General features: G+C 43.5%; 3 protein-coding genes across 4 annotated transcripts in view; all 3 read left to right on the top strand.

The window, feature by feature from the left end:
- The window catches only part of LOC117385165 (NACHT, LRR and PYD domains-containing protein 12-like), a 30,484-nt gene extending 17,063 nt beyond the window's left edge, over positions 1–13,421 (top strand). Inside the window, exons 6-12 of the mRNA XM_055228453.1 lie at positions 6,412–6,451; positions 6,624–6,816; positions 7,381–9,268; positions 9,335–9,502; positions 11,261–11,431; positions 11,515–11,561; positions 12,792–13,421. Coding sequence (XP_055084428.1) covers positions 6,412–6,451; positions 6,624–6,816; positions 7,381–9,268; positions 9,335–9,502; positions 11,261–11,431; positions 11,515–11,561; positions 12,792–13,345 — 3,061 coding nt within the window. The 3' untranslated portion in view covers positions 13,346–13,421. The remainder of the gene's footprint in view (positions 1–6,411; positions 6,452–6,623; positions 6,817–7,380; positions 9,269–9,334; positions 9,503–11,260; positions 11,432–11,514; positions 11,562–12,791) is intronic.
- LOC117385171 (NLR family CARD domain-containing protein 3-like) overlaps positions 1–23,685 on the top strand; it is a 78,996-nt gene extending 55,311 nt beyond the window's left edge. The window contains exons 1-5 of one of the 2 annotated variants that reach the window (XM_055228459.1): positions 19,858–19,934; positions 20,600–20,742; positions 21,589–21,626; positions 21,722–21,914; positions 22,398–23,685. In XM_055228459.1, coding sequence (XP_055084434.1) covers positions 20,610–20,742; positions 21,589–21,626; positions 21,722–21,914; positions 22,398–23,473 — 1,440 coding nt within the window. In that variant the 5' untranslated portion in view covers positions 19,858–19,934; positions 20,600–20,609 and the 3' untranslated portion in view covers positions 23,474–23,685. Of the gene's footprint in view, positions 1–19,857; positions 19,935–20,599; positions 20,743–21,588; positions 21,627–21,721; positions 21,915–22,397 lie in introns of those variants that run through there. The other variant, XM_055228458.1, reaches the window with a different exon arrangement.
- Positions 23,686–23,746: 61 nt separating this feature from the next.
- On the top strand, positions 23,747–25,250 carry LOC129457006 (NACHT, LRR and PYD domains-containing protein 14-like). Its single transcript, XM_055228460.1, has 5 exons — positions 23,747–24,185; positions 24,254–24,421; positions 24,487–24,647; positions 24,737–24,783; positions 25,015–25,250. The coding sequence occupies exons 1-4, from the start codon at positions 24,013–24,015 to the stop codon at positions 24,775–24,777; spliced, it is 543 nt and encodes a 180-aa protein (XP_055084435.1). The 5' UTR covers positions 23,747–24,012; the 3' UTR covers positions 24,778–24,783; positions 25,015–25,250.
- Positions 25,251–25,473: the final 223 nt, after the last annotated feature.

The following is a 25,473-nucleotide window of genomic DNA, read 5'->3' as shown; positions in this document are numbered from 1 at the left end:
CGTTGCATAATCCAAACAGCATCCGCGTATATTCATAAAGGCTGAAGGGAGTTGTAAAGGCTGTTTTGTGCCTGTCTTTTTCATGGACTACAACTTGATGGTAACTGCTAGCAAAGTCAATGCTTTAGAAGAACTCCTCACCACTTAAAGCATCCAGACTTTCATCACTTTGTGGTAACGGAAATACATCACATCTGGTGTTTAAGTTCAGCTTCCTGTAGTTTACGCATAGTCTTAAACTACCATCTGGCTTGTGGACTAGGACTATTGGTAATGCATATGAACTTGAAATTTCTTTGATAATGCCTTTCCTCAACAGTTCTGAGATGTGTTCTCTCACCTCTTTGTACTGATTTGGTGGAATCCTTCTATACTATAAAAACATCACAATACTTATGTAACAGTGCCTTTAACTCTGCTTGCTGCTCACAGGTGCCACCTAACTGTAGCCAATCAAACAGAACCTTCAGGTCTTTGTCTAGCTTATCTGTGCCCTTCTGACTGACAGTTACTTCCTCATGGGTCACTGACATGCGCTGGAATTTAACTTCATAAGGGTCACTTTCAAGGCACTCACATGGGCTCAGAACACCTAACCTAGCTTTTCCTGGGAGCCACTCATCATCTTGTAAGAAGTTGGGCACCACAATAACCCCACCAGGTAGGTGTTGCCTGGTTCTAATAACAGAGAGGAAGTGTCATTAGAGTCTCTCTTAGGGCCCCTTACATAAAAAGTGGACACTAAAAGAGAAGGCAGGTGACATTTATTTTTCTGTGCTACATGGGACATGGCTGTTTTTTCCACAATTCTTTTTTGTTCAGCACGGGAATAGGGATGTTCATGCCAAATTTCAAATGTTTATGACAAAGTAATTATTTTGGGTTCTATTTAAATATTCAAGGGGGCACTGTAGGGCAGTTTTATATTATAGCTATCAAACTTGTACGTCACTGTGTTCCGGTTGTCAATGCACACAAATGCTTCATGGGGACCAATTCAATTTGCTGTGAGAAATACACCCGTTTTTATGCTTGTCAAAATTCCCACTGATTTGTGGATTAGTCACACCCACATTTTATAATTCATAAAAAAATATAAGCAACAATAATTAATTGCACATGAGTCTTTTCCAGTATTTTGAAATACATACCAAGAGGGAGATATAAAAAGTAAGATAAGGGCAATTTTGTAAAAATCGGATTCCGCCCAATATGGCCGACTTCTTGTTCGGTTTAGGATGCGGTCATAATAGAGTTTTTTACTTGTCATGACATGGGCTATTTTCATGCTAAGTTTCATTTTTTTCATCTGCCTTTCGTTCCCACTTACATTGCCCAGACCCCCAAAACAGCATCTATGTAATACTACTCCCTTCATTCCAATGATAGCATTTCTGACTTTGTTACGCTTGCATGGTTGGAAATAGACTTATGTCTTCATTGACTTTTTTTGTTCAGTATGATGTGTGGAATGCGTGTACCAAATTTCAACTGTCTATGACAAACTGATTGTTTTCATTCCAGTTAACCAAAACCCTTGTATTTCAATGAGAAATATTGGACGTTGCCATGGCAACACGCTTGCAAATAGAGGTATGTTCTCATTGTCTTTTTTATTCAGTATGGTAATAGGGATGCCCATGCCAAATTTCTAAAGTTTGTGACAAAGTAAATTTTTTTGGCCCCATTCAAATGTTCAAGGGGGCACTGTGGAGCAATGTAATAACTGACTAATGTAAATTATTTATCATGGCGTTCAGATCAAGATTTTGAACAAAAAGTCTATTAATGCCAGGCAAAAGGACACTGCACGTCTGTGTTATGCACAATTTAAATCTTCAGAAAATTACTTTTTTCTTTGCAGGCTGGCCACACCCACATTTATGACTTGGCAAAATTCAAGAGGGTAGCCTTTAATCCTACCTGTGTCTAGTTTATTTTGATCAATTTGCAACTTTCTTGTACAAAAATCCACAGCATAAAAAATTCAAATGTGATTTTGTTGAAAATTCACCATGACCACACCCAAAGTCATATTCAAAATGTAAGTGATAATCTTTAATCACACATGAGTTTAGTGGGATTTGGCCAAATTTGAAGTGTTCACGATGAAAACGTGATGTGAGGAGATGTCCTAAATGCGAGGGTGTGCGCTTTTGTCATTCATTTGATCCAATATGGCCAACTTCCTGTACATTTTAGGGTGGGATCATAATATAATTTTTTTCAAGTTGTGACATGTTCTATTTTTTGATGCAAGTTTCAGATTTTTATGTTGACTTTTTTCCGAATAGGGCTCCCATTGGCCACATGAAAATCAAAGTTTGAGGGGGCGCTACTGAGTCATCTTTCGTTATTTTTTCTCAGGATCTTCAGTGACAATTAGAGCTCATCGAGTTCTAATTTTTGATACCACTCACTGCCATGTCGGGACATGTTTACTACTTGATTTTTGCCATTTTCTGGGCTGAATAAGTCCCTCGCTCGGACGTTGTCCCAGGCTTGGGCCTAATGACCTGGCAGGGCATGGAAGGTAAAGGGGTTTAGCCACAGAATAAATTATATAGTTCTAACTACTCAGAAGCAAATTGTAAGCCCTTTTTTGAGTCACAAAAAAATCTCAAAAAAATTAATGATGAATTTAAATGTAAAATGAACGATGATTTAATCATCAGAGAGTTAGATGAAGCAATTCATCAGATGGCTAAAGGCAAGTCACCTGATTTTTATTTTATTTTTTTGGAATACAATCTGCCAACTGTTATTTGAAGCCTTTGGTGAAATTATTGCAAACCATAATCTCTCTCCTACCATGAAGTGTGGTTTCATTACCCTGATTCCTAAAGCCAACAAAGATCCACTTTGTATTGACAATTGACAGCCTATAACCCTTTTGTGTACAGACTATGAATTATTGGGTCTTATTTTTGCCAGTCGTTTAAGCACTGGGCTGGCTTTAAAAAGGGGGTTTGGGCTTTGGTAACAATTTTTGTAATATAATTAAAATGTTCTCTACAGATATAGTTTTGTCTCTTTGGGATCAGGTATGACTCTTCGCTTCAAGATGTCAAGAGGTATTTGCCAAGGGTGTCCAATTTCACCAAAGTGATTTATTTTGACTACCCACATTATCATTAATGAATAATCCAAATTTACAAGGCATTCAAGTTTTTGGAAAATAATTTAAGATTAGTCAATTTGCCTTTGATTTGCCTAGTGTTTTAAAAAGACAAATCTAGGGTTAGAACTGCATTAAAACTAATCTTTGTCTTCTCTAAGATTTCAGGTCTATCTTTTAATCTTAACAAGTGTGAACTGCTCCCAATTCATTCCTGTCTGGAAAGCACTATAGACTCCATTAGTGTTAAATCAAAGGTCAAATATTTGGGCTTAAGGATTTCTAAAGATCCTATAAAAATGGTGGAAGGTAAGTGTGTTGGTGATATGAAGAGGGCTTTTGATCAGTAGCTCATAAGAGATCTCACAATTTTTTGGAACAGTTGTGTGTGTCAAAGTTAATATACCCTTGTCATTCTCTTGATATCTCAAATAACAACATTAAACAGGCCAGTTCAGTAATTTTTCAATTTATATGAAGAAAAAAAACAACACACTATTTAAGAGATCCCAATTGGTTAAAGAATATAAAAATGGAAGCGTAAAAGCTTTAGATTTTGAGGCCTTGATTGGATCACTCAGAGTCAATTGGTTAAAGGACTTTTTTGCGTCACCCAATTCCATGTGGTTTCACATTCCCAGGGGCATTTTTGATACATTTGGTGGTCTAGATTTCTTATTGAGGGGCGAGTACGAAATAACCAAGATTCCATTTGCTCTGTCAAAATATCACAGTCAAATATTATGTTATTGGAAAATGATATTCACACATAATTTCACTCCACATGGGCCGGTCCTATGGAACAACAGGTCAATATTAAAATCAATATCCAAGCCTTATTGGGTTAAAAATGGAATTCTGTTTGTAACTGATTTAATGGACTGTAATGGGGTGTTACGGGATTATATGTGTTTTACTGACCGATTAAATTTTGCTTGTACAAACAGAGAATATCACAAAATTTAAAGCTCCATTCCAGCAGCATTAATACGCCTGATCCAAAAGAAAATGTTAAATAATCTCCGCCAAGCTTAAAAACTGACCATCTGAAATTGTTAGAGAAAGTGTGTAACTACAAATTTATTACAGATGCATCAAGTCCATACTTTTCTATGATTATAAGAAAAACAATATGCCGGAAAAGGCAAATTGCATTCAATTGGCAGTTCCACCTAAAGATTTGTAATAAAATGTATCCACTGTCCAATTTCCTTAATAAGCGGTTTAAATTTGAGAAATCAGGCTGTGCCTTTTGCGATTTCTCTGTAAAAACCATAGAGCATCTCTTTTTTTTACCTGTTCTGTGTCCAAGGAATTCTAGCATGATATTAGAGAGTGGTTATCCTATAAATTCCCAAATTTAAATGTTAATCATATTTTATATTGTGTGAACAATGTGGATAGAAATGTAATTGATTCTGTGAATATTGTTTTCTTATTGGCTAAGTACCATATTCATTGTTGTAAATGGAGAGACTCTACCCCCTGCTTTCAACATTTTATGAATGAATTGAAAGTATTTTACTTCTCCATGAAACTGCTTAAATCTGTCTGTGCCAAGAAAATTTTGTATTTGATGTCTCAGGTCCTTTTGTTTTATTTTTGGTTTTGTGGTCTAGTTATGGGGTGCTCCTTTTTTGTGCCATACAGAAGCTGTGTTTCCCATGTTGATTACGTCTTGATTGTGTGTTATTACCTCTACATTTTCGCATTCATCGGATTGTCGTATTGAAATGGGACATCACTTATCGCACTTGAAGTTATGTAAGCCATTAAATGCACCATTCGAATGCATGCTCTACCCTGTTGCTTCACTGCGTGTGCAGTTAAAGGAATGGACCACCTTAGTGAGAAAGGACTTCCAGTCATTCTTTGCTGCTTCAGGCAAATTTCGGAGCATAGCTAACAAAGTGCGATTAAACCGTTCTACCTGCCTGTTTCCTTGGGGGTGGTACGGTGTCCGTGACCCCTGAACCCCACTGTATTCGTGCAACTTTGCAAACAGTTTGTTTTGGAACTCTTTTCCCTGGTCATGGTGAAGACGAGTAGGGAAACCAAACTTAAGAGCAAAGTCCCCAAAGATCTTTTCAGCAGCAGTGTGGGCAGCTTTGTTGCGGCAGGGGTAGGCCTGAGCAAAACGGGTGAAGTGGTCCATTATAACTAGGATATACTCATATCCTCCTTTACATCTTTCTATGTGTATAAAATCAACAGACACTAGTTCAAATGGGTAGGTAGTGACAATGTTCGTTAGGGGTGCCCTTGTGGGCCTGTTGGGATGCTTGTTTTTCAAACAACTGGTGCTCACGTCTGCCGCTGTGTTCTGTGGCGGCAGTTCGGCTGGTGTAGCATCGTTAGCATACGCGATTACCTTTAGCAGAAACGTGCGTGCTACGTCCTCTTCTTCACTTTCAATGATCTTTTCAACTTGCTCACTTACCAATCTTATCAGCATGTGTTTTTTTATGGCTTTATCGGGTCTAACTTGGCAAAAGAACACACATCCTGTAGCTGTTCAAGCTGTAGTTGCACCAAAGCCTCACTTAGCTTATGCTGTAGCAGCTCAAACTCCATTCCGTTTTTTTCGTCTTGACTCACCTTCTTTTAAAACACAGCTGAACCATCCTCTGCTACCAAATGTTTCACTTCAAATGAAGAGGCAGGTTTTGTGAATTTTCAGTGGTTTAATCTCTCTGTTCTCCTCTCGTTCGCGCGCACGCTCCCTCTCTATTGCTCACAAAAACAGCCACCGCCACCTGGTGGCGCCAGTATATTACAGTTTACAATTTGAAAACAGTCTTTACAGACATTTCAAGTAAATAAAACACATCAATCTCAAATCAAAATGCAGTAAAACAAAACACTGTCGTGGGGGGTCCAAATTCAACCCCATGCAAATGTCCATTTTCCCACACTTGTATACAGCCCCACTCTGGTGCTAATATGAGATCATACTGCAAAAGCTCAAAGTATCTCCTAATGATGCCCTCAGAATGCTGCTGAAAAAGCCCAGGGCCAGTAGAGCCAGTCTCCTGTTCTGTCAGGTTTGTGTGAACACTTTTCAGACTCATGACAAACCTGATGTATAAATTCCTGTGTGGCCTAAATGAGTGTCTGAACTCTGTGGTGGTGATGCTGGTGAGTCCCAGGTTTAGTGCTGTGCAGACCCACTGCTCTCTATGGAAACACTGACTGTCTTTCATAACCCTGTTTTACTGTTGTCTCTTATTGTGTTCTTTTATGGACCATGAGTCTGGAATAAATAAATGATGATGAATGGTATTGTTTGACAGGGAGCCAGGCCCAAAGGAGCAGCTGGATGCCATATTCAAGGTGAGTACACCAAATGGTGAACCTGATTATTTCTATTAATGACTGGACCACTGAACTCGCTATCACAACAAAAAAAATGTATTTAAACAATATTCATTTTATCTGTCCCCCAGATAGGTGCTCCTCAGGTACTCTCTTTGACTAAAACTCTTCTCTTATTGTTCTGTTCCAGCATCTGGAGGAGGACGTCCTGACTTTTGTCAAAGAGCAGCTGCAGAGGCTCCACAGGCTCCTGGCCTCAGATTACCCAGAATGCTCTGAGAGTGAGGAGGAGGAGCAGAGCAGCAGAGAGGCGGTTCTGAACATCACCCTGGACTTCCTGAGGAGGATGGACCAGGAGCAGCTGGCCCAGCGCCTGCAGGACAGTAAGAACTCTGTTACTGTCCATCTGAGGAACAGACCACACCAGACTGGACTTCACAGTAACAAAAGTCTACAGGTGTTTTAGGCTCACAGACCCGGGTGCTTTAGCCATCTGAGGAACACCTGCTGGCTATAATCTGGCTATAACCTAAAGGTGCACTGTGTCACTTTTCTCGTGGAGGGTCCATCACCTCCATGGAGATGTTATTTGCCTAGAATGTTCCACAGTATTAAGTATTCTACCATTTATTTATATGTTTTATTTTATTTTTATGTGTTTTTATTGGTCTTTGAAAAACATCTGTTGTTTATGTAAGGTCATCTCTCCACAAATGTGACCTGTAACTTGGTCTGTTGTTTGTCTACATGAAGTTTAATGACTGTGCACTGTGGAACTTTCTAAAATTATATCTCCATCGAAATAAGCAGGTTGCAGACCCTCCATCAGAAAAACACATTCTGTATCTTTAGCTTTACAATCAAAAGTAGCTCATATTCTATTTGAACTTCTAGTTCAGAAGAAGTTTTCAGAAGCTTGAGTTGACAGTTGGTTGTGTTTTATTCAGGAAACACTGTTGGAGTTTGTAAAGATAAACTGAAGAGGCATCTGCAGCAGAGGTTCAGTCGAGTGTTTGAGGGCGTGGCTAAAGCAGGAGACTCCACCCCCCTGACCCAGATCTACACAGAGCTCTACATCACAGAGGGCGGAGCCTCAGAGGTCAACCAGGAACATGAGGTCAGACACATGGAGACTGCATCCAGGAGACCAGCTGTTCCAGAGACCACCATCACATGTGAAGACCTCTTTAAACAGCCTGAAGACAGACACAAAAATATCAGAGTTGAGGAGACTATGAAAAAGAGCACACTTTCAACAATAGTTACAAATACTCTTCCTGGACCAATTAAAACAGAGCAGACAAAGCAATCAGTGAGAACACAGGCAAAGGCACCAATCCAGACAGTGCTGACGAAGGGTGTGGCCGGTGTAGGGAAAACAGTGCTAACTCAGAAGTTCTGTCTGGACTGGGCTGAAGGCAGAGCCAACCAGGACCTCCAGCTGCTGTTCCCGTTCACTTTCAGAGAGCTCAATGTGCTGAGAGACACACAGTTCAGCCTGGTGGGACTGATGCACCACTTCTTCAGTTCATCCAAAAGTCTCCGCAGCTTCCAACAGCTCCAGGTGCTGTTCATCTTTGACGGTCTGGACGAGTGCAGACTTCCTCTGGACTTCAGCAGTACTCAGGTCCTGACCGACCCCACAGAGTCCACCTCAGTGCATGTGCTGCTGGTGAATCTCATCAGGGGGAGCCTGCTTCCCTCTGCTCATGTCTGGATAACCACACGCCCTGCTGTAGCCAATCAGATCCCTGCTGAATGCATTTCCATGGTGACAGAGGTGCGAGGGTTCGCTGACGTGCAGAAAGAACAGTACTTCAGGAAGAGGTTCAGAGACCAGGCCACAGCCGTCATCTCCCACATTAAGAGCATCCGCAGCCTCCACATCATGAGTCACATCCCGATCTTCTGCTGGATCCTCTCCACAGTTATACAGAAGCTTCTGGAACAAACAGAGAAACTAGAGCTTCCCCGGAATCTCACACAGATGTACATCCACTTCCTGGTGGTGCAGGCCAAAGTTCAGAACATCAAGTACCACCAGGGATCAGAGGTGGACCTTCACTGGACTCCAGAGACCAGGGAGATGATCTGGTCTCTGGGAAAACTGGCCTTTGAGCAGCTGAAGAAAGGAAACCTGATCTTCTACGAGTCTGACCTGAGCGAGTGTGGCCTGGACGCTGCAGCAGCCTCAGTGTACTCCGGAGTGTTCACACAGGTCTTTAGAGAGGAGCCAGGCCTGTACCAAGACAAGGTCTACTGCTTCATCCATCTGAGTGTGCAGGAGTTTCTGGCTGCGCTTCACGTCCATCAGACCTTCTTCAGCTCTGGAGAGAACCTGCTGAAGACACCACACTGCTCTCAGCATCCTGAGTCTGAGTCAGTCTTCTATCATTCTGCTGTAGACCAGGCCTTACAGAGTCCAAACGGACACCTTGACCTCTTTCTTCGCTTTCTCCTGGGACTTTCTCTGCTAACCAATCAGTGCCTACTTCGGGGTCTGCTGACTCAGACGGGAAGTGACCGGACCAATCAGGAGACAGTAAAACACATCAAAGAGAAGCTGAATGAAAAGGGTCTGTCCGCAGAGAGAAGCCTGAACCTGCTCCACTGTCTGAACGAGCTGAATGACCACAGTCTGGTGGATGAGATGCTTAGATACATGAGAGAAGGACGAATTTCCACATTAAGTTCTCCTGCTCTTTGGTCGGCTCTGTCCTTCCTCTTACTGTCCTCAGAGTCAGACCTGGAGGAGTTTGACCTGAAGAAATACCAGGCCTCAGAGACAGCTCTCCTGGGTTTACTGCCGGTGGTCAAAGCCTCCACCAAAGCCCTGTGAGTGCAGATTGTATTTAAACTCGTGTCGTGGTTTTAGTCTTTAATGTCCCTATCTCTCCTCAGTCTGATTGGCTGTGGCCTGTCCGCTCACAGCTGTGGTCCTCTGGCCTCAGTCCTCAGCTCCTCCAGTCTCACACACCTGGATCTCAGTCACAACGACCTCCAGGACTCAGGAGTGGAGCAGCTGTGTTCTGGACTGAAGAGGGCCCCCTGCAGACTGGAGACTCTCAGGTGATTTTTGAAGAAGCGCAAGATTAGACTCACCTTACAGATAAAGAGAGAAACCTATTTGAATCTAGAGTTAAAGATTTATAGCCTGATGTTAAAACTTCTTTACTGTTCACATGCATTAATGTTTTACTCTGATGTTTTGCATTATGGGGAAGCTGGCCAATCTGATCAAAGCAGGAGTCAGACTCAGAAAAATTCCAAGTTACCAAAATGTATTGCAGTTTACTGGGTCTACCATGGAAAAATAAAACATATTCACAAAAATTAACAGTGCTCAACTAAAGCAAAAGCCACAGAAATTACTAAACTAAGGAAAACCCCACGTGTACCAGGTTACACTGATGTTCTTAAAGACTGACTGGCTGGCCTAAATACCCTCCTGCAGGAAGCATCTCCCCCAGGTATATACCATCTACTTTACAGGTGCTGTAGGTATAACTTTTAGCAGAATCTCCCCAACAACTGTATCCTTTCAGGTTCTAAGTCCCTTTAACTCAAACGTGTTTAAAAATAAACTATAAACAATTAAACATAGAAATAAAATACATGACATAAAAATAAAAAAAATAATAAAGTTCTCCCCTTCACATGGTCTGGCCCACGACCACACCCAAGCCTTTAAAAATGGCTGACAAATGGCCCCCTCTTGGTCTGGACCATGTGGAGATTCAGGTAAAAATTGATGCATGTGTTAAACTGAATTGCCTAAATGTAACGGGTGTATGTGTGGCGTTTAAATTAAAGGTGGAGTAACTAAAACAAAACAAACCCGGGATAGTTATGTTTAATGTTTAATTACATATTGAAAAATTATAGGAAGTGAACAAATGGGTGAATACAAAACAAAATTAAGGTCATGTTAATGGGACAGAGGCCCACTTTGTCAAAGAGATCAATAAACTTATAGTTTATAGTGCTCTACATTTCAAAATAAAATCAGAACCCCACCCTCTATGGACAGGCTGTCTGTCATCTGAGCTGCACTTGCTGGTAGTGTAGTTCTGTCTCCTCTGTGTACAGATGGACCTGTGCATTATCAGGTAGGGTGATACAGTGATTGTAACATTATCTCTCCTCAGTCTTTGTGGCTGTGGCCTGTCCCCTCACAGTTGTGGTCCTCTGGCCTCAGTCCTCCACTCCTCCAGTCTCACACAACTGGATCTCAGTCACATTAACTGTCTGTCGTGTCTCAATTCGCCAAAATGGTCTTAGAATCACCATTCAAAGTGTGCTTTGAAGGGCAGTTACGTAATTTCCGGCGTGACAAGGGTTGTCCCATTTCAATGCACCCGACTGAATGCGCCCGACAAACGTGCCCTGCCCTTTCCAGCGTTTCCATGGAGATCGGACGTAACTGAAGTGTGCATCCATGCACACTTCACGCACTGCTATATCCCATCATGCACTGCGCCCATGCAAAAAAGAGAACAATATCTTCACCTTTTTTCTATTAAATAATAAGTAATTAAAAATAACGTACATAATGTACGTATCGTATGCTCAAAGACAGCGGTGGAAGTGCGGTCCGTGGTGCAGGCCTGTCCCATTTCACTACACTGAGGAGGGCAGATTCTCGACCAGAACCTTAAAACTATACTTTGAAGAGTACTTTGAAGGGACCCTTCAAAGGGTGCATTTGGCGAATTGAGACACAGTCAATGACCTCCAGTGCCCAGGAGTGGAGCTCTACCCCCTAGTGTCCACATGAGAGTAATGCTGCCCCCTTGTGTCCACAAGTATAATGCTGTGTGTCTTTAGACTGTCTGGATGTCTGGTCTCAGAGAGGGGCGGGGCCTCTCTGGCCTCAGCTCTGAGCTCCGCCCCCTCCCATCTGAGAGAGTTAGACCTGAGCTACAACCATCCAGGACCCTCAGCTGAGCTCCTGACCACTCTACGGGACGACCCCCACTGCCCCCTGCAGTCTCTCAGGTGTGGGTCTTAGTTAATTGGGTCCTCTGGTCCATGCTTGGTCCATATCCTAGTCTGGTCTAAACTGGACTTGTGTGTTTCAGGTTGGATCCTGCTGGAGAACAGTGGATGGTCCCAGGTCTGAGGAAGTGTGAGTCTCTGTATTTCATTCATTTCATGAGGAAAGTAACATTGTGTAACTTTATAGACTTGAGATGGGACTGTTTTTGTTAATGTGTATATTATTACATCTCACAATATAATATAAAAACAAATGAATAAATAAATACAATTAAAGCCGCAAGCGGCATCGAATGGCCCTCGCGGGCCGTGCTTTGCACTCGGCCGACCCGGCACTCCCTGTGGGTGGCGCTGACGTGCCACTTGTCCCTTTTGTATTGCGGCTTTGGGCTGCACTTGTCACCAAACAAGTCAAAACACATTGGAAGTGCTGATGCACAAAATGCAAAAACGTGGGTTTTCCAGGCATCGCCATGGCAACACCGTGCAGAATATAAACTTGTCCCCCTGGACTTTTTTGACGGGGACGACCTGAAATGTACGAAAAATTGGAAATTTTCCCATTAGGATAACATAGGCGCTTTCGCGCATCGCCATGGCAACCCAGTGAAAAATATGACTTGGGTCTGATTGACTTTTTTGATCAGGATGACATGAAGAGTCATGGTGCCAAATTTCACATTATTCCATGAAACTAATATTGTTCCCATGAATGGGAAAAATTGGGAGGTTTCCCATTAGGATAACATTGACAGTTTGGCGCATCGCCATGGCAACTAGATGTTGATGTACAGTGATTTTCAGCCCTGCAGGTGAAGCGCCTTCAGAGGAGTTGATGAAAATGCGAGGTCAGCGAAAACGCTGACTCGGCATTTTGGAATTTTCAATCCAAGGTGGCCGACTTCCGGTGTGTCAGAGGGCGTGGGCATAATAATATTTTTTGTTTGGCATCACACATGAAGAATGTGTGTACCGAATTTCGTAGCTCTACGCCAAAGTTGACATTGGGACGTCTCCCATTGACACGATGTATTTTGACTTTTGCAGGGGGCTGTGACTGTGGCATGGGGCCTTGGATAGGGCTCGATGCCAGGAGTTTGTTTGGGGACATGAGCGCTTGACACTGACATGCTAGCAAGAACAAATATGCATGTCCCATGCCTACGGCATGGGTTGCTAGGATACAGGAGTCTGTGCAGGGGGCGGCGCTGCCACGAAGCGCGCAACTTTGTGAAGACAGTCTGCAACTGCAGTCTGCAATTGCGGAAGCAATAGGCCCTACGCCCTGTAGGGGCTCAGGCCTAAAAAAACTTTTAGATTCACAGGAAGAGGAAGTGATGTGATATGTTTGTGTTCTCAGATTCCTGTGAGTTTTCTCTGGATCCAAACACAACGCACAGAAAACTCAAACTGTCTGAGGACAAACAGACAGTGACCTGTGTGAGAGAGGAGCAGCAGTATCCAGATCATGAGGACAGATTTGCAGACTATCGTCAGGTCCTGAGCTCCACTGGCCTGAGGGGGCGCTGTTACTGGGAGGTGCAGTGGAGCAATTGTGCTGAAATAGCAGTGAGTTACAAAGGAATCAGACGGAGAGGAAAGAGGGAGCAGTGTGAGTTTGGAGGGAATGACCAGTCGTGGAGTCTGAAGGTCTCTTTTGGGCGTTACTCTCTCTATCACAACCACGGGCAAACAGACCTGCTCTCCTCCTCCTTCTTTTCCTCTTTACGTGGCTCAGGTCGAGTGTCTGTGTTCCTGGACTCTGAGGCTGGATCTCTGTCCTTCTATGAGGTCCACTCTGATGGAAAACTGTTCCATCTCCACACCTGCAGCTCTTCCTTCACTGAGCCTCTGTTTCCTGGGTTTGGAGTGATGTTTGAAGGTGACTCTGTGTCTGTGGTGGATCTGTGGTGAGTGCCCTGTGGTGGACATATGTGACTTTTATGATATAATGATCCTGTCCATCTATCTGTTCTAAATCAGTAAAAATGTAAATAAAAAACAAATATATGAGCTTGTTCTAAGTGTCTGTCCTAAATTACTTTAAAATTACAGCACAAATATGCAGAAAAACTATATAAAAAGTCTTTTTATTTAAATCCAAATTCAAATAACAGGGGAAATGTGCAACACAAAATATAGGAAAATGTCTTAAATTAGTCAAATATTTCTTCAGTTAAAAATATACAGTGTGATCAGACTGAGCATTAGAGAGTTTCCTTCAGGCTGGTCAAAGTGTCCTGTGTGCTTCAATGCTGGGAACAGCAGCCATTTTATCCCAACTACTAGCCCCGAGCACACTGAGGCTGCTCACGTTTGATCACTTAAGCCTGTAAAACTGACTTTTTTAACTTTGATAACAGCTAAAATAGGCAAGGCAAGGCAAGTTTATTTGTATAACACAATTCATACACACAGTAATTCAAAGTGCTTTACAGAACAAGAAAGACATTAAAATCACACAAATCAAAACATAAATAATCACAAATAATCATCATAAAATTAACATTAAAACAGAAGAGTGCAGAATAAAAAACTTTTCAGTCGTATGCACAGATAAACAGAACCGTTTTGAGCCTGGATTTAAACATTGTCAAAGTAGAGGCCTGTCTCACATCTTCAGGAAGACTGTTCCAGGTTTTAGCTGCATAAAACTGAAACACTGATTCTCCATGTTTCGTCCTGACTCTGGGCACCAGCAGGAGGCCGGTCCCTGAAGTCCTCAGAGTGTGAGATGGTTCATGTGGCTCTAACATGTGGGAGATGTTCTTTGGTGCTGGTCCATGGAGAGACTTATTCAGAAGCAGAGCTGCTTTAAAGTCTATTCTCTGAGCCACAGGAGCCAGAGACCTGAGCACAGGACACATGTGTGAAGTACTTCCTGGTTGAAGTCAGGACCTGAGCAGCAGTGTTCTGAATGTACTGCATCAGTTTGGAGAGGCCAGTGAGCAGGATGTTACAGTCGTCTAACCTACTGGAGACAAATGCATGGACTCGTTCCAAGTCTGGCTTTGACAGTATAGCTTTTGCAATGTTTTTTAGGTGGTAAAAAGCTGCAGATGTTGATTTGATGTGGCTGTTAAAGTTCAAGTCTGAATCCATTATTATCCCTAAATTTCTAACCTGATTTGAAGGTTTTAGAGAGAGAGACTGGAGGTGACTACTGACACTTTCTCTTTGACTTCAGTCTTCTCTGAGTTTAGCTGGAGAAAGTTACTTTCTTGACTTGAACCAGTTTAGTGCCATACCAGAGATGTCCTACCATTCCTCTAGTCTCTATAAGAGGATCACAGTGTCAAATGCAGCACTCCGATCTAACAGGATCAAGACTGAGACTTTGCCTGCATTGGTGTTCAAGCAGATGTCATTTGTCACCTTGATAAGAGCAGTTTTACTACTGTGGTGGGACATAAAAGCTGACTGGAAAACTTCAAAGAAGTTGTTCATTTGGAGAAAGTTAATAAGCTGTTGGTAAACAACTTTTTCAGTATTGTGGCATACTGCTCTTCTTTAGGAGAGGCTTGATAACCGCAGTTTTCAAAGTTCTTGGGAATGTTCCAGATTTAAGTGGCATTGAGGCAGCATGTAGATGAACTCAGATTGGTGACAATCTCTTGGACAGTTTTGTCAGTTACAGGTGCAAAGTGAGTCAGTTCTAAGTGTCTAGGTGGGTGCTGGGTTGTTATTTGCATTGAGGAATTGATAGCATTTTTAATTCCCTGAACCTTGTCATTAAAGAATACTGCAAAACTCATTTCACTTAGATGTGGAAATTAGTTGTAACGACAGTGGAGCTGGAGGGTTTGTTAATCTGTTTACTGTTGCAAACAGGACACGAGAGTTGTTATTACAACTTCTAATAATGTCAGAAAAATACCTTTGCCTTGTTCTACATAAACTGTGGTTGTACATGTGCATCTTTTCTCTGTAAATCTCATAATGAACCTGGAGCTTTGACTTGCTCCATTCCCGCTCGGCCCTCCAACACTCAGTTTTACACGGAGTCTGTGCAACTGACATTCCCAGGCAGAGACTAAATGTTTACGCCTATACAATGAGTTTTTATACGCATACTATAGTGGGAGGCAACCATGGTTTAGACTTTCATTGGTGCATAGGCTAGGCAAGTGTCATGAGTCAGTACATGCCTATCAATAAGTCATTTCCCTGCTTAGTTATTTGATTAGATTTATCGATAGATGTAGAATATGTTGTACATGTCCTGAACATATATCTGCGTCACACAGCTGAAATCAAGTCCTCGTCTTCCCATAAGCACCGCTACAATAATGGACTATAGCAATACAATAATTAACTATGGCAATGGTTACGCAGAATAGCTAAGCACCAATATTTTTCCTAACAGTGTCTAGAACTTTCAAAACACTCGAAGTCACAGAGTTCAACAAATCATCAACATTAGAACATGAAGCATTTTCAAAGTGTATCATTTCCATGAACAGTGCAGCTGTTTTATCATTTATGTGTCTCCTTCGAACAACTGCAGGACCAGCCGCTGGTTTGGAAATAACAAACAAGTCAAAAAACACACAGACAAATGATCAGAGAAAGCAACATCCACCACATTGACATTTGAAATATTTACTCCTTTTGTGATGAGCAGGTCCAGAGTGTGCCCTCTTTTGTGGGTGGGCTCGCTGACATGCTGAGTCAGACCAAAGGTTTCAAGGACAGAACTGAGCTCTTTAGCGTTTCTGTCAAACCCATTATCCACATGTACATTAAAATCACCTGTGATGATTAAACCATCAAAGTCTGTGCACATGACTGAAAGCACCTCAGTAAAATCAATAAAACTCAGACAGTGCTGGGGAGGTTTGTATATGACTAAGTAGAGTATGGAGGGGGATTGTTTCAGCTCCATTTTAATGGGAACATACTCAAATGATGAAAAGACTCCAAATGACAATCTGTGAGCAATTAAATGTTCTCTAGAAAAACGTGCACATACCTCCACCCTTTTTGTTTGCTGATGTTTCAGATTCAAATTTGAGGTTGGGTGGAGATGATTCCACTAAAATTGCATTACCTGTGTTTTTGCGGGCCATGTTTCGGTTAAAAACATAAAGTCAATGTAGTATTCAGGACGAGCACGTACCAGAATAAACTGGAGAGAGGCTGGACATAAATTTAACAAATTTATTTAACAAGGTGGCACCCCTAAAACACTTAAGGCAAGCAATCGGCCATTCAGTAAAGGCAGGTAAAGTGTCCAGTGCTATTCCACATCAGAGTACACACTAATCAATATCATCCAATATAAAACACAGCAAATCCAATTAAAATGTTAGAATAGTTTGGCACTTCACTATACTACGCCGTATTGCACCATTGCCCGAATTTTATTAAACTATATAAAGTGCCAAGGTGCAAGAATGATAAATTATAGGCCCATATACACTTAGTAAAATAAAACAATAGTGGGATAAAACAGCTATACGCTATATTAGGTGTGAGAGGAGCCATCTTATTTCCTGATCTGATGAGGCTTTCTAGATGGTTGGGAAGGGCCATGAGTGAAGGTGGGTAGGAAAAGGAGAGTGAGGAGTCCCTAGAGGGAGTAAATGTAGTAAAGGGGACCCAGGGCTGTATGTGCTGCTCAGACTGAAACCTCTGTTGGGGCTGTCACAGACAGGTTCAAGGCCTGTGATGAGGGGCCTGGGGGAAGTGACCCTGGAGATAAATCCTTCACTTGGGAAGGTGGTGGTGCAGCTCACGTGTTCTCGGGGGGAGGTGGTGGTGCTCCTGAATCCCTCGCTGGGGGAGATAGTTGTGATGCTGGTGATGAGTCCTATGCTGGGGGAGATGGTTGTAGTGTTGGTGGTGACTCCTTCTCTGGGGGAGGTGGTGGTTGTAGTTGTGGTGCTGCTGGTGGTGCTGACACATTGGCTCGGTCTCTGGCTGATGCAGCAGGAATGCTTCTCTCATTGCTCTTTTCTCTCACTGGCCCAGGACCCTGTCCAGGCCGGTGCCTCAGAGCGTGGAGGAAGTTATCCGTCAGCACTCTCACTCCACCTTTAGTTTCTAGAATAGGTCAAAGTTCTCAATTTAGTGCAGTCCTCTGACTGCACACGTGTTCAACAGTCATGTCCAGTGAATTGTTGCATTTCAAATACACACTGCATTGAACTGGGCCTCAGATGATGGAGGAGAGCTTCCTGCACTATGACTGGACTGATGTGTCTCATTTTGACATGATGAAAGAACCTCATTTTTAAGGAGAGAAATTTTTTTTATTAAAAAGGGCAGATTAAAAAAATACTTTAATCTAAAACCAAAAAAAAAAAACACAACAACTCATCAGATTATGGCAGTGGTTCTGTTTTAACAAGAAAAATCTCAAGTGATAAAGAGATAAGAAAAAAAGGAAAACTTCACAAACCAGATCCCGGATATGGCCCAAGGAGCGCTGGTCCTGGTTTGGTCCATTGTATATATAAATGGAAATAGCTAACTGCCACGTTCCAAACAGGAACTAATCATGGGGGCGTTTCCAGCTCCATCAAGTCAAATTCTAATTTGAGTTGAAAATTGTGGCCCCTCTCTCTGTTTATCTTGCTCTCTGTCGTAACGGTGGGTGTAGCGGACCAAAGAGTGCAGACTCGGGGCAGATTTACGGAGTTTATTTACAATTTGTGCAAAGTTAATAGTCAATAGTTCGTAAAAAAATGTCACTGGTGCGGGCCGGTAGACTGTCCAGTGGGGCAACAATGGTCCAGGCAATGGGCGTACGACACAACGAGGTCCCTAGACGGAAAGCTGTGTCCAGCGGAGCTGCAAGGTTCCCACCGAGGGGGCAGAGGACACGAGGAGGTCCCTGGACAGAGAACAGTGTCCAGCGGAGCTGCAACAGTCCTGCAAAGGAGCAGAGGACACGAGGAGGTCCCTGGACAGAGAACAGTGTCCAGCGGAGCTGCGACGGTCCAGAAGGGGGACAGATGAAACGAGGAGGTCCCTGGACGGGAAACGGTGTCCAGTGGAGTTACAACGGTCCAGAAGAGGGGCAGATGACACGAGGAGGTCCCTGGATGGAAAACGGTGTCCAGCGGAGCTACAACGGTCCTGACGAGGATAGGACAGGTTGGGAGTGGACCGGTCGGGACAGGACAGCAGGCGGGGAACAGGCCCGTGAGCAGGAGACAGACAGGTAAGCAGGGTAGGCAGGTCATGTTGTCCGATGAACCCCGAGTCTGCTTGGCTGCAATAAGGGGTGTACAGTAATCAAGAGATTACAGAACTCCAGGGAGCGATGGGTTCACCTCAGAGTTGTTTAAGGCTTTAAAAGAAACAATTACTACTTTGCTTTTAACAGCATTCACCTGGACACTCAAATAAAAACTTAGATTCCTCTGAGCTGGAAAGAGGCCGTCATAAATTTAACACCTAGAGAAGGAAAGATGAAGTGGACTGTGCCTCATATAAACCAATCAAAGACCTTGAAAAATTCACTTTTATTCCAAACTGAAGTCTAAGTCAAAGGATTGAAACTATAAAAATGACTGTTCTGTTCATATTTCTTTGTCTATTCGAGACTTTTCCAATTTCACCCCCAACCAATTATTTGATGAGTGGGACAAAACAATCTCAAGATTTATATGGCAAAGCAAAAAACCTTGAGTCTGACTCCAAACTTTAGAAAATACAACAAAAGAAAAAGGTGGCTGGGGTTTACGCTGTCTTAAGAAAGACTTTATCTCAGCTCAACTCAGAGCTCTACTGTACTGCGGTGATCCAGAACATGAAGCAACAGATGAAGAATGGGAATATATATATATATATATGTACGTCCCAATGGAGGACCACAGAATATTCACAGAGAAACACTGTGTGCTGGAGAAACTGTATCTGCCTAGTGGCCCACCACAATCATGTTTTGGGACTGTCTTGTGATTTGTAATGACTCGGCTGACATTAACAAAGCACTGCAAGCTGTTTTTAACACTGCCCAGTTGACTTGGTTGAAAATGTGTATCTGAGCCTAAAACACCTGCCATGGAAACAATAGTTGGATATCTTTGGAGCTGACTCTTCGCATCAGAAAAGAGGCCATTATGGAGAAATGTTAAAATTCATATTCGAAAAATGGAAAAAATATGTTCGGAGTTAATTTTAAAATGAACCTTGTTGGTAAACTCTGGACTAAAAGGAAGTCATTCGCTATAAAATGTGCAGTTATTTCATTTTTATTTTTTTTTCAAAGGATTCTATTTGTGCAGTTTATTTACTCTGCGTTGTGTTCCATTTTCTGTGATTTCTCTACTCAAATAAAAATAAAATAAAATAAATGAAAAAATTCTCTTCAATTTCTCCAGTAAAATTGTTCAAACATTTATCTGCTGTCTCAGAGACCTGGAGAGTGGCGCCCTCTGCTGGAGCTCAGTGTCACTGTCAGTGAGAGGCAGGACCACAGCCGCCACACAACTGAAACTGAAAGTGTTTGAGAGATGTGCTGTTGAAAAGTGTTTGAGAAGAGGGTGACACAGTGACTATTTCACATGATTAACATGTCAAATATTGAAGCAGTGAGTTGTATGAGTTGTCTTAGCTTTAGTCCTCTGACTGGGACCTGGTGTTGATCTATTTTATACACGGTTGGTTTCAGTTAAGACCAGATCAAGTATTTCCTTAGTCCTAGTTTAGTTCTGTTTTGATACTCTTAGTCCTGGTTTTAACCTGATCTAATTCTGAACTACTCTAACAGTGATGGAAAGAGTATTTGTACTCATGTAAAAGTGCAGTAACATGGCTAAAAAATACACTCAATTAAAAGTACAAGTACAGCTGCTCCTCTAATGGGGCCTCGTTTGGACCTCTTTTAAACATGGTTGGTTTTGGTTGATACCAGATTAATTATTTCCTTGGAAATAGTTTAGTCCAGTTTAGTTTCTGTTTGGACCTTTATGATCCTGGTTTAATCACGGTCTAATCCAAACCCAAACTAATGAGGAAGTAGAACATTTTCAACATAGTCGCACCCAGTTAAGTCTTATTTCATCATGTGTCCAGCAGAGGAAAACACAGATGATCAGACCTCTGGGTGCAGGACATAGACACATTTCACAGTGACTCCACATCTGGAGAACAGAGCTTCTAAACAGGACACATCTCTGTATGTTCTGTTCAAATGGACTCTTCTTCTGATTCCAGCTCCTACAACATGGAGCCACCTGGACCTGGCCCCGGGTCTAAACCCAGACCTAAACCTGCTCCCAGCTCTGTGTCTCTGAAAAGTGACCACTCCATAGGTTATGTTCCAGACTTTAGAGAAGCTCCTCCTGAAGACCAGAGGGTAAGACCTTCTTAAACCAGAGGTCTGGACATGTTCTCAGGACAGCGCCACCCACTGTTCATCCTTCATCAGTGCAAACAGTGATCCTGTGTTTTAATGGAGCTACTTTCAGTGTGAGACGGACGAGTTCAGGTGGGACAGGATCACAGGGTCTTCTACAGATTGTACTGTTTTGAACCAGGATCAAAACCTGAGTACATCGCCAATGTGAAACTTCTGTGCTACAGTATATTGGGGACTTTAATTTTTATTCAGTTAACTCTTCACTTGCATTTAACCAAAGATCAACATTTCTAACATATTTTACCAACAGTACACACAGATTTTAGACCTCAGCAGATCTAAGGCTAAACTCATTCTACCTCAGACCTGATGAGTCTAAATGCACCCAAAGACAGCTGGTCCCTGCTAAGAGCTGTGGGACTGTCCTGTTCACTGTCTCTGTGTGTGAACCTCCTGTACATTGTTGTACACAGCCCTGCTGTGGTGCAAATATAAGGTCACGCTGCAAAAGCTCAGAGTATCTTCTCATGATGCCCTCAGAATGCTGCTGAAAAAGTCCAGGGCCAGTAGAGCCAGTCTCCTGTTCTGTCAGGCTTGTCTGAACACTTTTCAGTCTCTCATGACAAACCTGATCTATAAATTCATGTGTGGCCTAAATGAGTGTCTGAACTCTGTGGTGGTGATGCTGGTGAGTCCCAGGTTTAGTTCTGTGCAGAACCACTGCTCTTTATGGAAACACTGACTGTCTTTTATAACCCTGTTTTACTGTTGTCTCTTATTGTGTTCTTTTATGGACGATGAGTCTGGAATAAATAAATGATGATGAATTTATTGTTTGACAGGGAGCCAGGCCCAAAGGAGCAGCTGGACGCCATATTCAGGGTGAGTACCACACGAGTGCAGCATGTGTGGGGTTCTTTGGGGTGCTCCTCAGGTACCCTCTTTGACTAAACTCTTCTCTTATTGTTCTGTTCCAGCTTCTGGAGGAGGACGTCCTGACTTTTGTCAAAGAGCAGCTGCAGAGGCTCCACAGGCTCCTGGCCTTAGATTACCCAGAATGCTCTGAGAGTGAGGAGGAGGAGCAGAGCAGCAGAGAGGCGGTTCTGAACATCACCCTGGACTTCCTGAGGAGGATGGACCAGGAGCAGCTGGCTCAGCGCCTGCAGGACAGTAAGAACTCAGTTACTTATGATATTAGGTGGGTGCTTTTTCCTTCTGAGGAGCATCTGCTGGCTATAATCTCTTTAACCTGAAGTTTTATTGTGTCACTTCTCTGGTGGAAAAGAGGGTCTGTCACTTACATGGAGATGTTGTGGCTTTGCCTGGAATGTTCTACAGTATTAAACATTCTAGCAATTATTAATTTATATGTGTTTCCATTGCTTTTTTCTTCTCTCCACAGATGTGAGCTGTATCTTCCTCTGTTGGCGTCCTATTTTTGTCTCCATGAAGTTTAATGGGATACTGTGAAACTTTCTAAAATTATATTTCCAAGCAGGTCTCAGAAACTCCACCAGAAAAGTCACATTCTGCCTCTTCAACTTCACAATTAAAAGTAGTTAATTTTCAGTTTGAACTTCTTGTTCAGAAAAAGTTGAAGTAAAGAACTTTTCAGAAGAAGCTTGAGTTGACAGTTGTTTGTGTTTTATTCAGGAAACAATGTTGGAGTTTGTGGAGATAAACTGAAGAGGCATCTGCAGCAGAGGTTCAGTCGAGTGTTTGAAGGTGTGGCTAAAGCAGGAGACTCCGCCCCCCTGACCCAGATCTACACAGAGCTCTACATCACAGAGGGCAGAGCCTCAGAGGTCAACCAGGAACATGAGGTCAGACACATGGAGACTGCGTCCAAGAGACCGGCTTCACCGGAGACCATCATCACATGTGAAGACCTCTTTAAAGCCCGCCCACATTCACCAGAGCCAATCAAAGTGGTGCTGACGAAGGGCGTGGCCGGTGCAGGGAAAACAGTGCTGACTCAGAAGTTCTGTCTGGACTGGGCTGAAGGCAGAGCCAACCAGAACCTCCAGCTGCTGTTCCCGTTCACTTTCAGAGAGCTCAATGTGCTGAGAGACACACAGTTTAGCCTGGTGGGACTGATGCACCACTTCTTCAGTCTATCCAAAAGTCTCTGCAGCTTCCAGCAGCTTCAGGTGCTCTTCATCTTTGGCGGTCTGGACGAGTGCAGACTTCCTCTGGACTTCAGCCGTACTCAGGTCCTGACCGACCCCTCAGAGTCCACCTCAGTCCATGTGCTGCTGGTGAACCTCATCCGGGGGACCCTGCTTCCCTCCGCTCATCTCTGGATAACCATGTGCCCTGCTGCAGTCAATCAGATCCCTGCTGAATACATCTCCATGGTGACAGAGGTACGAGGTTTCGCTGACCTGCAGAAGGAACAGTACTTTAGGAAGAGGTTTAGAGACCAGGCCACAGCCGTTATCTCCCACATCAAGAGCATCCGCAGCCGCCACATGATGTGCCACATCCCGATCTTCTGCTGGATCCTCTCCACAGTTATACAGAAGCTTCTGGAACAAACAGAGAAACCAGAGCTGCCCCGGACTCTCACACAGATGTACATCCTTTTCCTGGTGGTTCAGGCCAAAGTCAAGTCAACATCAAGTATCACCAGGGATCAGGGGCAGATCTTCACTGGACTCCAGAGACCAGGGAGATGGTGCGATCTCTGCGAAAACTGGCCTTTGAGCAGCTGCAGAAAGGAAACCTGATCTTCTACGAGTCTGACCTGAGCGAGTGTGGGCTGGACACTGCAGTGGCCTCAGTGTACTCCGGAGTGTTCACACAGGTCTTTAGAGAGGAGCCAGGCCTGTGCCAGGACAATGTCTACTGCTTCATCCATCTGAGTGTGCAGGAGTTTCTGGCTGCTCTTCACGTCCATCAGACCTTCACAGAGTCTGGAGTCAACCTGCTGGAGGTCCAACAAACTTCCCTTTTTGATTGATTGTTTAAGAAAAAGACTGAACTGAGTTTTCTACACTGCCCTGCTGTGGACCAGGCTTTGCAGAGTCAAAATGGACACCTGGACCTGTTCCTGCGCTTCCTCCTGGGGCTGTCTCTACCGACCAATCAGAGACTGCTGCAGGGTCTGCTGACTCAGACAGGAAGTGACCAGACCAATCAGGAGACAGTAAAACACCTCAAACAGAAGTTGAATGAAAAGCGTCTCTCTGCAGAGAGAAGCCTGAACCTGCTCCACTGTTTGATCGAGCTGAATGACCACAGTCTGGTGGAGCAGATACAGAGATACATGAGAAAAGGACATATCTCCAAGTTAAATTCTCCTGCTCAATGGTCGGCTCTGTCCTTCCTGTTACTGTCCTCAGACTCAGACCTGGAGAAGTTTGACCTGAGGAAATACTGTTCCTCAGAGACAGCTCTCCTGGGTCTGCTGCTGGTGGTGAAAGCCTCCACCAAAGCCCTGTGACCGCAGATTATGTTTAATTTCTTGTGTCATGGTTCCACTATCTAATGTCCCTCTCTCTCCTCAGTCTTTGTGGCTGTGGCCTGTCCGCTCACAGCTGTGGTCCTCTGGCCTCAGTCCTCAGCTCCTCCAGTCTCACACACCTGGATCTCAGTCACAACAACCTCCAGGGCTCAGGAGTGGAGCTGCTGTGTTCTGGGCTGAAGAGCACAACCAGCAAACTGGAGACTCTCAGGTTAGGCTCTCCCATGATTTATTCTTCTCCCTTGTGTCCACATGAGTGTAATGTTGGGTCTTTAGGCTGTCTGGATGTCTGGTCTCAGAGAGGGGCAGGGCTGCTCTGGCCTCAGCTCTGGGCTCCGCCTCCTCCCATCTGAGAGAGTTAGACCTGAGCTACAACCATCCAGGACCCTCAGCTGCGCTCTATGGGACGACCCCCACTGCCCCCTGCAGTCTCTCAGGTGTGGGTCCTGGTTCAGTGGGTCTCTGGTCCAGGCTTGGTCCAGGTCTTGGTCTCTGGTCTGGTCTAAACTGGATTTGTGTGTTTCAGGTTGGATCCTGCTGGAGAACAGTGGATGGTCCCAGGTCTGAGGAAGTGTGAGTCTCATAAGGACATTAACATTATGTAACTTTAACAGGCTTCAAGTCTTCACAGTTGTAGATGAAACATTTGTGAGTGATTTGAGCTGCAAAATATTTATATAGACTTGAGATTTGACAGTATTTGTACATGTATGTATTATTACAGCTCACAATATAATTAAAATAAAACAAAGAACTTTCATATTCACAGGAACAGGAAGTGATGTCACATGTTTGTGTCCTCAGATTCCGGTGAGTTTTCTCTGGATCCAAACACAGCTCACAGAAAACTCAAACTGTCTGAGAACACACGGACAGTGACCTGTGTGAGAGAGGAGCAGCAGTATTCAGATCATGAGGACAGATTTACAGACTATCGTCAGGTCCTGAGCTGCACTGGCCTGAGGGGGCGCTGTTACTGGGAGGTGGATTGGCGTGGAGAGGTGGTTGATATATCAGTGAGTAACAAAGGAATCAGACGGAGAGGAGAGAGAGAAGAGTGTGGATTTAAAAACAATGATCAGTCCTGGAGTCTGATGGTGTATTATGGACATTATCATTTCTGTCACAACAACAGATGCACAAACCTCTCCTCCTCTTCCTTCTCCTTCTCCTTACGTCGCTCAGGTCGAGTGTCTGTGTTCCTGGACTCTGAGGCTGGATCTCTGTCCTTCTATGACATCCACTCTGATGGAGAACTGTTCC

The sequence above is a fragment of the Periophthalmus magnuspinnatus genome, chromosome 17, assembly GCF_009829125.3.
Source record: "Periophthalmus magnuspinnatus isolate fPerMag1 chromosome 17, fPerMag1.2.pri, whole genome shotgun sequence".
Classification (NCBI taxonomy): Eukaryota; Metazoa; Chordata; class Actinopteri; order Gobiiformes; family Gobiidae; genus Periophthalmus; species Periophthalmus magnuspinnatus.
Note: the sequence above shows the minus strand (reverse complement) of the source record. Positions and strands in the feature narration are given on the sequence as shown.